At 42.1% G+C, this 13,453-nt stretch overlaps 1 protein-coding gene and 1 pseudogene across 1 annotated transcript in view; both read right to left on the bottom strand.

Annotated features, from left to right (window-relative positions):
• Positions 1–6,812, bottom strand: part of TACR1 (tachykinin receptor 1) — a 139,439-nt gene extending 132,627 nt beyond the window's left edge. Inside the window, exon 1 of the mRNA XM_033124200.1 lies at positions 5,617–6,812. Coding sequence (XP_032980091.1) covers positions 5,617–6,005 — 389 coding nt within the window. The 5' untranslated portion in view covers positions 6,006–6,812. The remainder of the gene's footprint in view (positions 1–5,616) is intronic.
• Positions 6,609–13,453, bottom strand: part of LOC117033341 (uncharacterized) — a 132,255-nt pseudogene continuing 125,410 nt past the window's right edge.

Raw genomic sequence — 13,453 nt, 5'->3', positions numbered from 1 at the left:
CCTCTCAAATAGCTTGTTGGGCATTTCCAACTAATCATTATGTTTTCATATCAAATCCAACTGTACTCAGTTTCTTCCCACCAACTCTTCCATTCATTCCCTAATTCACTTGTGAAGTCACTTCAATTGAGTCAGCCCTTCGTTTTCCCCAAATACTTTGCAACTTCTTATCTCCATACTTGTGCCATATAGTTTCTTCTACCTGGATTGTCACCTTTTTTATTTCTTTTTATCATAATCTCTAAAAATCTTATCTAATCTTCAAGGACCAACTAACTCAATTGCCACCTTTTGAGGACTTCTTAATCATCACTGCTGGACATGACCTCTTTCTCTTCTTTCCTGTAGAATTTGTCTGTACAAACCAGATGAAACATATTGCTTAACACATTATGTAGTGGTTATCTCTCAATCGGTCTTATTTTCCCAGGTATGTAGCATAAGCCCTTTGAAGAAAGACGTGAGATCCTGAATTAGAAAACCTCACCTTACATGGTGGAATCATCCCTTGATGGACTGAACTCTTTTGTCCTAGTTTAACAGTGAATGTTTCTCCCTCATGATCCTCATTCCACCATTTGCTAATTCAACAACCATAATGGTAACAAAGCCTTGTGCTCCTCCTATGTACTTTTACATTGAGAATTACTCTTTATTTTCCCCCAACTGAACCTATGTTTCTGCCAGTTTTTGTAAAAATGAAGGGCCTCGACCATTCAGGAGACTGAGGGCTCCCATGAGTAATGAGTAGAAGGAGGGTGTGGCAAGCTCCAGGGAGTAGGTGGGCATTGAAGCTCTCCAGGAAAAGCCCAGCAATCTACATGACCCATCCGAGATGTAACAAATTCAAGTGTGATCCACATCCACCCAGATATTCGAGGTTCCTGATTTGAAAAGACGGAGCCAGTTGTGGTGGACAAGCTTCTAGTGAATGATCATTCTCAGCATTACAGGGGTACTTGGTCATGGGTTGTAAGGTCCATTGAAATTCGTGCAAAGGATCCTGGAATCTAAGTCCAGCCTCTGGGTGGGGAAGGACTGCCTTGAGTTATACAATGAGATCCAAGTCCAGCCAACAAGGTAAGGTTCAAAGACAGACTACAAGTCTAGCAGAGACCTGGGAAGCAGGCTATTTAAACTTGTAGCTGCATATGCCTGGGACAGAGTGGGATGGACACCAGTGATCAGTTGGCAGAGGTTTCGTTATTTATAAATTTCTTTGCTCTTGGTTCCTCTTTTACTCTCTCAGAGAGTTCATTCCATCTTTTGCCTTCACCATTACCCCCATCTGAGCAACTATATGTCCAGTCCTGACCATATTTCATATTGTCCAGAGACTGTCCTTATCTGGATGTTTCCTTTCACTCAAACACAACACATCCAGAACCAGTGAGTCATGAGCAACCTTCACCTTTCATCTTGCTAAAATTTTACGTGTCCCTACCAGGTAGAGAAGCAGTGTGACCAAGCCACTGCTCCTGTTACCGAGTGCTTGGTTCCAGGTCATTCAAGTTACCTTTTGCCCCTATAGCCTCTCTTGTGGGTCTTAAGGACTGCACCCCTACCCCACCGCCTCCCTTCTTAGATGCTGCCCCACAACACTAGAACTGGCTATTATCACCAGCCCCTGAAAATGGAGGTGTTAGCTCTCAGTGTCCTCCAACTTCTAATTTCACACACATGAAACATCACATATACCTTTTGGGTTTTACAATAGGAAAATCATTAAAATTTTTATTTTAAATGGGAGAATTACAGAGTTTCAAAAAGTGAAATCTCTGGTGTTCATTGGAGTTTAATTAGAGGTAGACCTGGTCTTATTTAGGTGTATTTGTCTCAGCAATTTTTATTCTAGGTAATCATTGCCTACAATTAATAAGTATTCTTTTGAAGGTGATCTGTCTCTCTCTGTCTCCCTCTGTCTCTCTCTCTCTCTCTCTCTCTCTCTCTCTCTCCGCCCCCCCCCCCAATTCTATGGAAAAGATTTAAATTAGTACTAAAATCTGCTGCTCAAGATTTTCCTCTGCATACATTTTTGTTCTAGAAGAAAACTGAGCAAAGTTTACCAAGATGATTTGACCCAACAATTCCACTTCAATGAGATTCTTCTAAGGAAAGAACAAGGGATGTTCTAAAAGATTTATGTCCAAGATATTCATTTCAAAATTACTTTTAATCATTATAAATGGAAACAATTTACCTCTAAAAATAGAGAAATGGTTAAATAAATAATTATAGCCATGCAATATAATGCATCCATTAAAAGTGCTATTTTGAAAATAGTTCATGACATGGAAAATACCCATGACATGATGTTAAGGAACAAAACAAAAAAACAAAAACAAAAAAGCAGCTATTGACATTGTTTTTATCATGATCCAAAATTTGTCCTTAAAAGTATGAGTGACTGCATGTGGCATAAATAACACAGAAAAAGTAAGTACAAGCTAGCATTCCAGGATTTTAACTGGTTAACTGTCCAAAGTGGGATTGTAGATGATTTTTACATTTTCTCTACAATTTTATGTATTTTCCAAATGTTTTTCTAGGAACATGTATTATTTTATTCATTCATTCACTTATTCAATAAACATGTAGTGATTGTTAGATGCCAGGCACTCAGCTTTGTGCTGAGGAAATAAAATAAACAAGACAGAATAGACATGTTCCTTGCTCTGCTCAGAGTTTATAATCCTTTAAATTTAGGAGGAAATGTTTTTTAAAAATTCATTTCATTTGACCCAGTAATTCCACTTCTGGGAATCTACCCTAAGAAAATAATCAAGAACACAAAACAAAATTATCATACAGAAATGTTTATTAGTTTATTAGTCATAATAGCAAAAAAAAGTCTAGAAACCACCTAAATACCCACCAGTAGAGGGATGCTTAAAGTAATAATAGCACATTCATATAATGGAATATTAGGAAGACATTAACATTATGTTACTGAAGACTTTTTAATAAATTAGGAAAATGTTATTAATGTTTTCCATTAATATCAATGGGAAAAAGTAAGTTACAAAATTATATAGAGTCTGACTTCAATTATGTAGTGTAATAGTCATAAGAGAGAAATTCAAATGTTAACAAGTGTTATTTTTGCATAGGGAAGTAATGGTTGATTTGTAATTTTGTTTCTACGCTCTTCATACTTCCCAAATTTTTCTACAATGAACAAGGTTTAATTTTATCATCTGGAAAACCATCTTGCTTTCATTTTTAAAGACTGGATTCAAAGATTACCTGTTAAAAATTCAAAGAACATACAAAAAGATAGCTTAACCTTTTTTCAAAGCCCGCATTGCCATGGTGGAGAAAGGAGAGATCATTCAAATGGAGAGAGCTTAAGGCTCCTTCTTTATGAAAACATTCTTGGGAGAGAACAGATGACCACAAATACAGGGGGAGCTACATTCCTCAGAGGGGCTGAGGGGGCTAATTCACGGATTCCTCAATGAGGTGAGCAAGGAAAAATAGAAGGAGCCCTGAGAGACCTTGGAGACACAGCCCCAATGCCGCCGACACTGGATCCCTAACTCTACCTTGAACTTTAACCTTGAGCATGTCGTTGATAATCTCCCTGGGCTGTTCTGTACATAAGAGACATGGGGACATTTCTCGCTGCTGTCATTTCCCTCAGCTTTGGCACCAGAGATCCTCCGACCTCACTGAGCAGGACACACCAGGTCAGGGTCCTGTCTGTGGTTTGCCTAGAGAAAAACAGTGGAGCCTGAGATGCCAGAGTCCAGGCAGCTGAAATCTGGTTTTCTGCCCGATCCACTGTGAAGACTTTGACCCTGACTCTTGTCCTTAACCTTCTAAGTTCAAGGGAAAGAGCAGGGCTGTGGAACATGTCAGTTCTGTGTAAGCCAAAGTGAAAGGGCCATCCGCTGGGGCTCATGCTGATTGACAGGACTCCTGAGCTCCAACAAGGCCCCAACGAAGTACAAATAACAATTTTCCCTGTAATTTAGGGATCATTGAGAGAGCATGTGCAAGGCTCCAGTTTTCATCGTGCCTATATTCAGTTATAGATCACACTAAGGGGTTTCTGAGTTTAAGGGGGTTGCAGTGAAGTTAAAGAAGCAAGTCAGTGCAGACAGATTTACAACTGTACCTCACTCTCAGCAAACTGAGTATCTGCAAACTAGAGTAGCGTAAATGATACATTTACAAAGAATTCATTTCACTACCACTTTGTGTAATTGGTTTGCCTTCCACACTTAAAATATAACTGATTCACCAGAACTTGTCTTACACACAACATATCAAGCACATAAGAGTTGCATAAAGGGAAGTATACATGGGACTTAAAATTCAGCATGTGGATACCACTGCAAAGGAAACATAACTTTCTCGGATCTTACAAGTGTTCATTCACTAAAGAAGCTGAAAAAGACCTCAAACCAATTGGAAATCGTAAACAATCTTTATGCAAAAGCATTTAGCAGTTTGGGAAAAATTGTTTTGAAGTTTTTCGCCTAGCTCCTTCTTTGGGTTTCTCACATGCATTTATCTCAGCAAGGCCATCAAAGAACCCTCTTTTAAATCACAGTGGCAGGTGTTTCAAACATATCTCCACATCCCTGGTAAACATTTAACACTTATGTCCATGTAAACATACACACAACAGACCTAGGACATCCACAAAAAAATCAATACAAATATAGCTGTGCTCTAATAATCAATTTTCCACCACGCCATCTAAGGGTGCATTCATTCCAAAGCGCTAGCCTCAGTATTTAAAAATGCCAACCTTTTCACTTTCAATCAGGCTTGGAAACCCTAACCTGTTCGTTGCAGGAAAGAAAGAGCTCTCAATTGCCTCCGCCAAGCATGTTTCTCTGTGGATACATACAGGCTAAAAACATTGACTTCACATTACAAGGGAAATTTAGAAAAACTCCTGGATAAGCTCCCTAACTGTGGAGTTCCTTAAGGACAGCATAGCTGCCTCTCATTCCTGAATGAGAATTCCTAGCAGTGAAGAGGGAGCTGAATTAGAGTTCTGAGTAGTTATGATTCTATTGAAATGCTCTTCACATCCAAATAATATTGGAAAGTTGAGGTGGGAGCAGAAAGTCCCTGCATCTTCAGGAAAAAGTCCAAAATGAGAAATTGTTGCCAGGTGTACTTAAAACTGGAAGGCACCAAGAGGCTGCCCAAGAAAAGCAGGCATACAGGGGTTTACAGAGCCCAAGACAGGGGCCGGCCCCTCGGCCAAGCCTTGGGTATCCCCTTCAGGCTTTCAGGGCAAAGGAGAGAAGGAATATACAGAAAGAAGCAAAGCAGGAGTTGAAAGGAAAGTGTCTGAGAGAGGAGTGGAGAAGGGATGAAGAAAAGAGGGTTAAAGGAAATAAAAAAGGGAGCATGTGAAAAAAGGAAGGATGACTGATGATGGGTGAAAAAGGGGAGAAAAGGAAAGAGGAAATAGAGTAGAAAATGGTGATTAAGACTAAGTCCCCCATCAACAACTGGCTGCCAGCAAAAACCCCAGGGTCCAGGGTAACCACCCTCCAATTTGAACCAGACAGAACCCAACCCCGCTTCCCCATAGCAAAGCCATCGTCCTCTGTGGACACTTTCTTCAGTTTCCACCAAGGGCAAGCTCACCTATCCAAGGCGACAGCCGTCATGGAGTAGATACTGGCAAAGACCGCAGCGATGGGGAAGAAGTTGTGGAACTTGCAGTAGAACAGGCCATAGTACCACTCATTGTGGACAGCATAGGTGAAGTTTACCACCGTGTTGAATGCAGCCATGGAGGCCTCCGCGAAGGCCAAGTTCACCAGGAAATAGTTGGTGACTGTCCTCATTCTCTTGTGGGCCAAGATGATCCACATTACCACCACGTTGCCCACCACAGAGGTCACCACGATGACTGTGTAGGCAGCTGCCCAAAGGACAATTTGCCAGGCTGGCTGCACAAACTGGTTTGGCTCCGAGGTATTGGTGGAGATGTTTGGGAAGAGGTCTGAGTCAACTGGGAGGACGTTATCCATTCCTCAGCTAAGCGGTTAAGCTGTCCCCTCGGTACACGCACCTACGTTGCAGCAGGGTCCCGAGGCCAGTACCTGGGATCAGGGTCTTGCTTAACCAAGACAGGAGGGCTGCAAGCTCGTTTGGGCAGAACTCTTTGCTTGCAAGTAGGAGACTTGGCGCTAGGAAGATGAATGCTTCTGATGCGCTGTCTGCCCCTCTTGGCTCTGAATTCCCCCACTTTCAAGCTTCAGGAAGCATTTGAGTCCAGAAATCTGGAGACAGCGTCTCTCCTGCGTTGGACTGAAAACGGGAAAGAAATCGCGAGGGTCACGGTTCCAGGAAGCAGGAGACCCTTGCCTTTCTACACCTGCTGCTGTTTGTAACTCCAATCCCACCTGCCCGCAGCTGGGAAGGCAAAGCTCTGTGTTGCGTGAGGACTTGGGAGCCAAGGGGGTGCTCGTCACAACGCGACCTGCAAAAGTTCAGAGTCTAAGGCCGAGATTCTGGGGACCCGTGTCCAGCTGGAAATTTTTCCTTTGCTTTCGCCGCCGCCGCCGGGGCTGCTGCCACCGCCGCCGCCGCCACTGCTTGCAGCTTCGCAGCCGCCCCTTGGCTCGGGTCCTCTACGGCTTGTGAGTTAGCTGAACCTCGGCAGGCTGAGAGCGAGGTTTTTTATAACCCGCTGCAGAGACGTCACCGGGAAGGGGCAGTACCTGGGCTGCGTACTCGCCAGACCCGCTGCGCAGCGCGGCAGCTGCACCAGCTGTTGGCAACTGTCTCACTCCAGCGTCGCAGCCACCACGCCTTTTGCAGCTACCTGCTGTGGGAGTCCGCAAACCGGGCGTCCCACGCACTCCGCCAGGGGACGCTAGGTGGCCTCGGAGTAATTGAGCCAGCTGGGGTCTGCAGCTGGAACCCAGATGCACCAAAGGGAAAGGAGGGGTTGGCGAAATAGCTGTGGTGATGGGCTCTCAACTTCCTGGGAGGGCAGCTCTGAGCGCTGCGACAGTTCTGCAGAGGCGCCTGCCTGTGGTTGCGGGAGTTGGGCACGTGTAGGGGGCGGCATGCCAGCGCGGCTCTCCGGGCAGCACTCTAGCCCGCGCTCCAGTTCGAGTGAACCTCGGGCTTGTTCTGCCCGCTACCGAGAAGCGAGAGGCGACGACACCCGGTTCCAGGTGTCCGGAAAGGAACTTTGCGGAGGTAGTGTTCAGGAACACCCCTAAAATACCTAGCTTCTTTTCCTGGCTTGCCGATTTCCTTGGGAAGCTGGGATAGGTTCTAAGCTTTGGGGACACAGCCCCCGCCACTCTGGTGGCTTGGCCCTTGGCTCCATGAAAAGCTCCAGCTGATCTCTCCAGATGAGACCCGCGTCAGGCAATGAGGGCTGGCTGGGTTCCCTTCGAAGCTTGGTAAGCTCAGGAGTCACCCATAAGCAGTGTGTCGCCCAGATGCGCGGCTCTGGGCTCTCTCTGCCATCATTCACTGCATTCGCCGCCTGGGAACCTGGCAGCCTCTGCCTCCGCGCCTCCCGGGCCTGCGGGCCGGAGCGGGGACCTGGGTGGCGTTGGGGGCTCTTCCGCCCAGGTTTGCATAGGGACTGGAAAGGGTAGCTCTGCCCCTCTTTTCTCCCCCCTCCATCCCTATCACTCCTCCCTGGCGGGCTTCGAAGCCTGATCTCCCAGCCCAAGGCCACATCAAACGGCCGAGCGGGTGCCGGCCACTGGCAGGAGGTGGGAAGGACTCGCCAGACGTTGCAAACCGTTTTTGGAGACGCTCAGATGGACTCAGGTTCGGAGCGGGTTCCAGCCAGACTGCCAAGGAGATGTGGTTCCGTGGGGACTCGAACCTGCAGGCTGTTTCTGGGAGCCACCTACCCCTCTGCCCGCGACCCTCCCCTGCTTCACTGAGAGGACTCGCAACTGGGGGACGCCGACCCGGAGTAACACCGGGGGCTCGGGTCCGCGCAAGCACTCACTCTCCCGGAGCGGCGTTTGCGCATTAGTCCTGCTTGCTTGCGCGCTTCTACCACGAGCGCGCAAAGTATGTCGTGGGAAGCTCTTTAAGGCTTAGACATTTATTGCACCGATTTATGCCTGGCTAAAATCGGATCCTCTCTCAGGGCTGGGATATCTGCTAGTTCACTCTGTTTTTGTTGAAGCCTGGAATTTCATTGTTTATATGAACCGCACTTTGCACTGCCGGTTCCTCCAGGCACCCCTAAACCCAGTGATGCCTTGAAGAGAACAGCTCCCCCTCATTGGGAGAGGGGGGCGGAGCAGCGAAGGGATCGCCTTCTCTACCACCCTGGACCTCTCATTGCTCCTTCCACCATCTCGCAAAGCTGAGGGAGAGTGTGTGCGTATGCGTGTCCACCTTTAATGTTTCCTCTCTAGCTGTATAAAGCTGTCTTTCTCTCTTTCTTCTGGTTCAGGGGCAGCAGGCTGACATTCTCTAAAGGAACTTGACTCGATGCTTAAGGGGGAAAAATACTAAGCTAAAAAATAAGGATTTATCCATTTATCCTCCATTAGTAGAGCACGTCCATGTCTTGAGCCAGGTACTGTGCTGGAGATACAGCCGGGCAAACACAGTCTAGTGAGGGAGAAAGAGACAATTACGCAAACTGGCAGTATTATGATGAGCAAAGGTATTAGGCTCTGCTTGAGAGGAGAAGAGGCGGTGGGGGTGGGGAGAGTACCTAACCTTGACAATGAGGGGAATCAGGGAGGAAGGTAGAAAATCGTATCAGTGGAGAAGCCTGGAGAATATGTTAAGGATGAGAAGTGGAGGGTGAAATAGAAGAGAATATTCCAGAGAGACGTTTTATGTCAAACCATGTCACTTTGCGTAACTGCGTAAGTGAGGACAGCCCAGCTCTCTTAGAAGAACACCTACATTCCTTACTCTGACTTTCACAGGTCTTCATTTCCTGCCCTGACTTGTGGATGAAGCTAGCCTGGGTGACTCTCTTTCCTGCTCCTGGTTCTCCCTGGCAGGTAGCCATGTCCTAGAAATATATGTGACTTGCTGGAGTTAATTTCTTTCACACACACACACACACACACACACACACACACACACACACACACACACACACCCAAAGGATATTTATGATGGGTTCACATTTTTAAAAAGCCTCAGCCATACAGTAGCAGAAAGTATCCTTGGTTTACACCCATGCTGGGTGGAGGGACCTTCTCAAGCATTGTCCCTTCTAAAGAGACTTTCTTCCCCACATAGGGAAAACTTTGCACAAATGTATAGATAAGATATTATAGATATGCTTTTCTCCTCCAAGAGTTGCTATTTTTTCTCTTATTCTTTTTTCTTTAACTCCTCTTTCTACTGAACTTCCTCCTTGGCACACAACACAGACACACCAGTCTCACAGCAAATCTGTTGATAGCCTAGGATAAATCCTTCCTTATTTGTCTAGGTTCTTTAATACAATAAAAAAGAAATACCAACACACAATACCCACACATGTAAGTGTATACAAATATAGGACTTTCATTATTGTCTGAATTTTGTTTTTCTCACTCAAAATATTGTCTGGATGCTTCAGAGTCAACAAAGAGAGATTTAACTCATTCTTTTCAATGGCTAAATATTATTCTTGCGTTATGGATGCACCATAATTTATACACTCCTTTCCCTAATCATAAAAATTCACTTTGCTTCCAGTTTTTGCTACTAAAAACAATGCTGCAATATACATTTTTACATAGGTCTCCACAATCATGTTTTATTTCTATGGGATAGATTTCAAGAGGAATTGCTAGGTCATGGATTATATTTATATCCATATGTACGTGTGTGTGTTGTATATTCCTATTTTTGTTTAATGTTGCCAGATTGCCTTCTAAAAGGGTGTAACACTGTTATATTTCACTAGCAATTAAATTACCCTTTTCCCCACATCTACTCCAGTAATAAGTATTAAAGGTCTTTTTAGTTTTGTCAGTCTAAAGTATGTAAAATATGATAGCATTGCTAATACATAGTGTTTATTTTCCTGACTACTAGAGAATTTGAACTTTTTATAAGATTTTTTTTGGCTATGTGGATTGTCTCTTCCATAAATTGCTTATTTACATCTCTTGTCCCTTTTTCTGTTGGATATCTTTCCAGTCATTTTTTGTAAAATAAGTGCTTTTTGTATATTATAGGTGCAAACACTTTGCCCGTCATGAATATTTCAAATACTTTTTCTAATGTAAAAACTTAAACAATTTTTATGTAGTTTGCATTTGCTTTAATAGCATTTTGGTTTTAAAACATCTCCCCAAATCCTGGCTTTTTTCACATAGTCTCCTAGATTTTCTTGGAAGCTTTTCATTGTTTCATTTTTTAAATTTAGTAAAATGTAATTCACCTGGAGTTTGTTATTTTATATTATGTAAAATATTTACTTTTACTTTTATAGCTCCATCCATTTTCCCAGGGAATTCAACCATTATCCTTGTCATTAATTAAAATTTCAAATATGTGTGATTTAATATTTATATTCTCCAGTCTTTTCCACTGATTCACTTGTCTACTCGTATAACAAAACTACACACACACACACACACACACACACACACACACACTATCTTACTCTCCTTAGCTCCCTTGCAATCAGGCAGAGCCTTGTGACTAATTCAACCAGTAGATTTTGAATGGAAATGATATGTGTCACTTCTTGAGTGAAGCATAGAAGTGTGTGTGTGTGTGTGTGTGTGTGAGAGAGAGAGAGAGAGAGAGAGAGAGAGAGAGAGAGAGAGAGAGAGAGAGAGAGACTTCTTCATGTATTCTCTCCTGCCGAGTCCCAAATGATGCAGCTACAAGATGACAGGTCTTGATCACTGTGATTTCCCAAATGACTATACATAGGCCCCTGCTAAGTCATTATGGGCGTACATGTAGCGCGAGCAAGAAACAAATTCTGGTTGTGTTAAAGCATTAGGGCTTGGGCTTCATTTGTTACCTACTGTGATACAGCTTATTCTGACTAATACAGAAGTAAAATATTCTGGTATCTGGTAAGGCAAGTTCACCTGACTGCTCATTTCATACTTTTCTTATCTATTTTGGGGCATCACATTTAAACTTTAACTCAATTTTTAAAAGCCTGAACAAACTGCATTAGCACTCTAAAAGAAACTGCCTGGAATTAATTTAATTTTCACAACATTGACATTTCTATATTAAGTTTTTTCATCCAAGAACGTGGTATGCCTTTCTATTGTTTCAAGTCTTGTTTTATGCCTTTCAAAAAGATTTTATAATTTTGGTTAAAATAGATCCAGTCTTTTGATTAAATTCATTTCTACGTATTTTGTAGTTGTTTTTCCTATTGTAAATGAAATATTTTTTCCTTTTTTATCCTAGATCGAAGAAAACCTATTTACTTCTGTGTATATGTATTTGTGTGAGTATGTGTGTGTTCTAGCCATTTCACTACACTTTTCATTCATTCTATAGTTCTGTGTTTTTTTTTTAACTAAAGTTTATTGGAGTGACAATTGTTAGCAAAGTTACATAGGTGTACAATTCTGTAATACGTCATCTATATATCACATTGTGTGTCACCACCTAGAGTCAGTTCTCTTTCCATCACCATATATCTGATCCCTTTTACTTGAGTTGCCTTAGTTTTCAATCACATTACTAGCATTTTCTTGTCTCACTGAATTTTCATTAACTTCCAAGACAATATTAAATTAAAAATGATGACAGCAGGTATTTTCTTATAGTTTCTGAATTTAATTAAGATGGCTTTAGTTTTTACCATTTAGGATAATTGTTGTTACATTTGATAACAAGTCTTTTATGTTTAAATAGTTCCCTTCTACTTTATTTTGCCTTGAAGTTTTAATAGGAATGTCTTGTAATTTCTTTTATTTTTAAATGCCTTTTTCAGGATTTGCTGATATGAGTGTGTGATTTTTTTCACTAATTTGTTGCCATACTGGATTAAGTGGATAGACTTCCTCACACTGGCCTAAACATTGACCATCCTAGCATTCCTGGGATAAATTCTGCTGGGCCAGAGGCTGTATCATTCCTTTGATATATTGCTGGATTCTACTTGTTAATGTTTACTTTAACATATTTGCCCCTATTTTTCTAAGTGAGATTGATGTATAGATTTTTTTTCCTTTTCTATCTTGATCAGGTTTTAATATTAGTGCTATGCATCAAAAAATGAATTAGGAAGGATTTCATCCTTAACTATGGCCAGAAATATGAGTCCTGATCCCTGAACCAGCTAGTTGGAAATGCAAATTCTTGGGCCAATACAGAACTACTAAACTATAATCTGCATTTAAAGAAGACCCTAGGTGATTTGTATGCACGTTAAAATTGGAGGAGCTTAAAATTGGTCTAGTGTTTTCCAATTGCTCAGAAGACAAGAATCTCTTGTGTTACTTGTTATGTAAACATCAGTTATTATCATGTTCCTCTGATAATTCCGATTTTGTAGGCTTGGGATGGGGCTCAGTAATCTGTGTTTTTACCACGTATCCATGGGTCAGTCTTCTCTTCAAGCAAGTTTTGGAAATGTGTGGGCTTAAAATTTTTAATTCCAGCATGAAACCAGATGAGTCCTTTCTTCATCTCAAGGAAATTTTCTTCTAGTATTTTTTTGAAATTATTACCTCTTCTCATCAGTCTTTTTTTCTCCTTTTCGGACTTTTACTATTGACATGCTAGGTCATCTGTATCCATCCTCTGAATGTTTTAAAAACTATTGACCACTTGGTAGTAACTAGTATTTTAAAAAATGAAATAACAGAATTGAGAAAAATGTCAGAGTGCATAACACATAGAGCAAGGGTAAGTATTGTTTTGTGAAAATTTGTTTCCATTACAACTCTGCATGAATAAGATGTAAAATCCTTTTTTTTCCTTTTTATCATGGATTGCAGTAAAAAAAAAAATGTTCGAAAGCAATTCTATAAACTTCTTAAAAATTTCCTCATGTTCTTTGTCTGTTTTATATTTCTGCTTTGTACTCAGAGATATTTCTTGCATTTGACCTTCTAAGACATTCCTTTGGGTCTTTTCATACAGATGATGAATACTTTAGTCAAAATATTTTTGTTTAGTTTCTGAAGATCATCTTCTTTTTCTGTACTTGAATCTCCTTAAGGACACTTACTATTATTGTACTGTTTTATTCAGGTGTTCATCTATCTCTTTCAGCTGTGCTCTTACCTGAGCACATTTTCTGATTGTCCAGCTTCATATTTTCTGGCTACTTGGTACCCTTGCATAGGTTGCTGGTTTCTTTATTGGGTTACCAGGCCTTGGGCATGGGGGTTGGGGTATCCTAAACAGTGGACATTTAGAGATTCCCCAGGATAGGAAAGAAGTGGGTAGCAGGGTTAGCCACCCCTCCCCCCACATACTGACACATGCCATCAGAGTTCTGCTGTGATACTTCCAGGAAGCCTCCCTGCCTTCCATTCTCCCTGCCCTC

Source organism: Rhinolophus ferrumequinum, chromosome 13, assembly GCF_004115265.2.
Source record: "Rhinolophus ferrumequinum isolate MPI-CBG mRhiFer1 chromosome 13, mRhiFer1_v1.p, whole genome shotgun sequence".
NCBI lineage: Eukaryota > Metazoa > Chordata > Mammalia > Chiroptera > Rhinolophidae > Rhinolophus > Rhinolophus ferrumequinum.
This window is presented reverse-complemented; position numbering and strand designations above follow the sequence as displayed.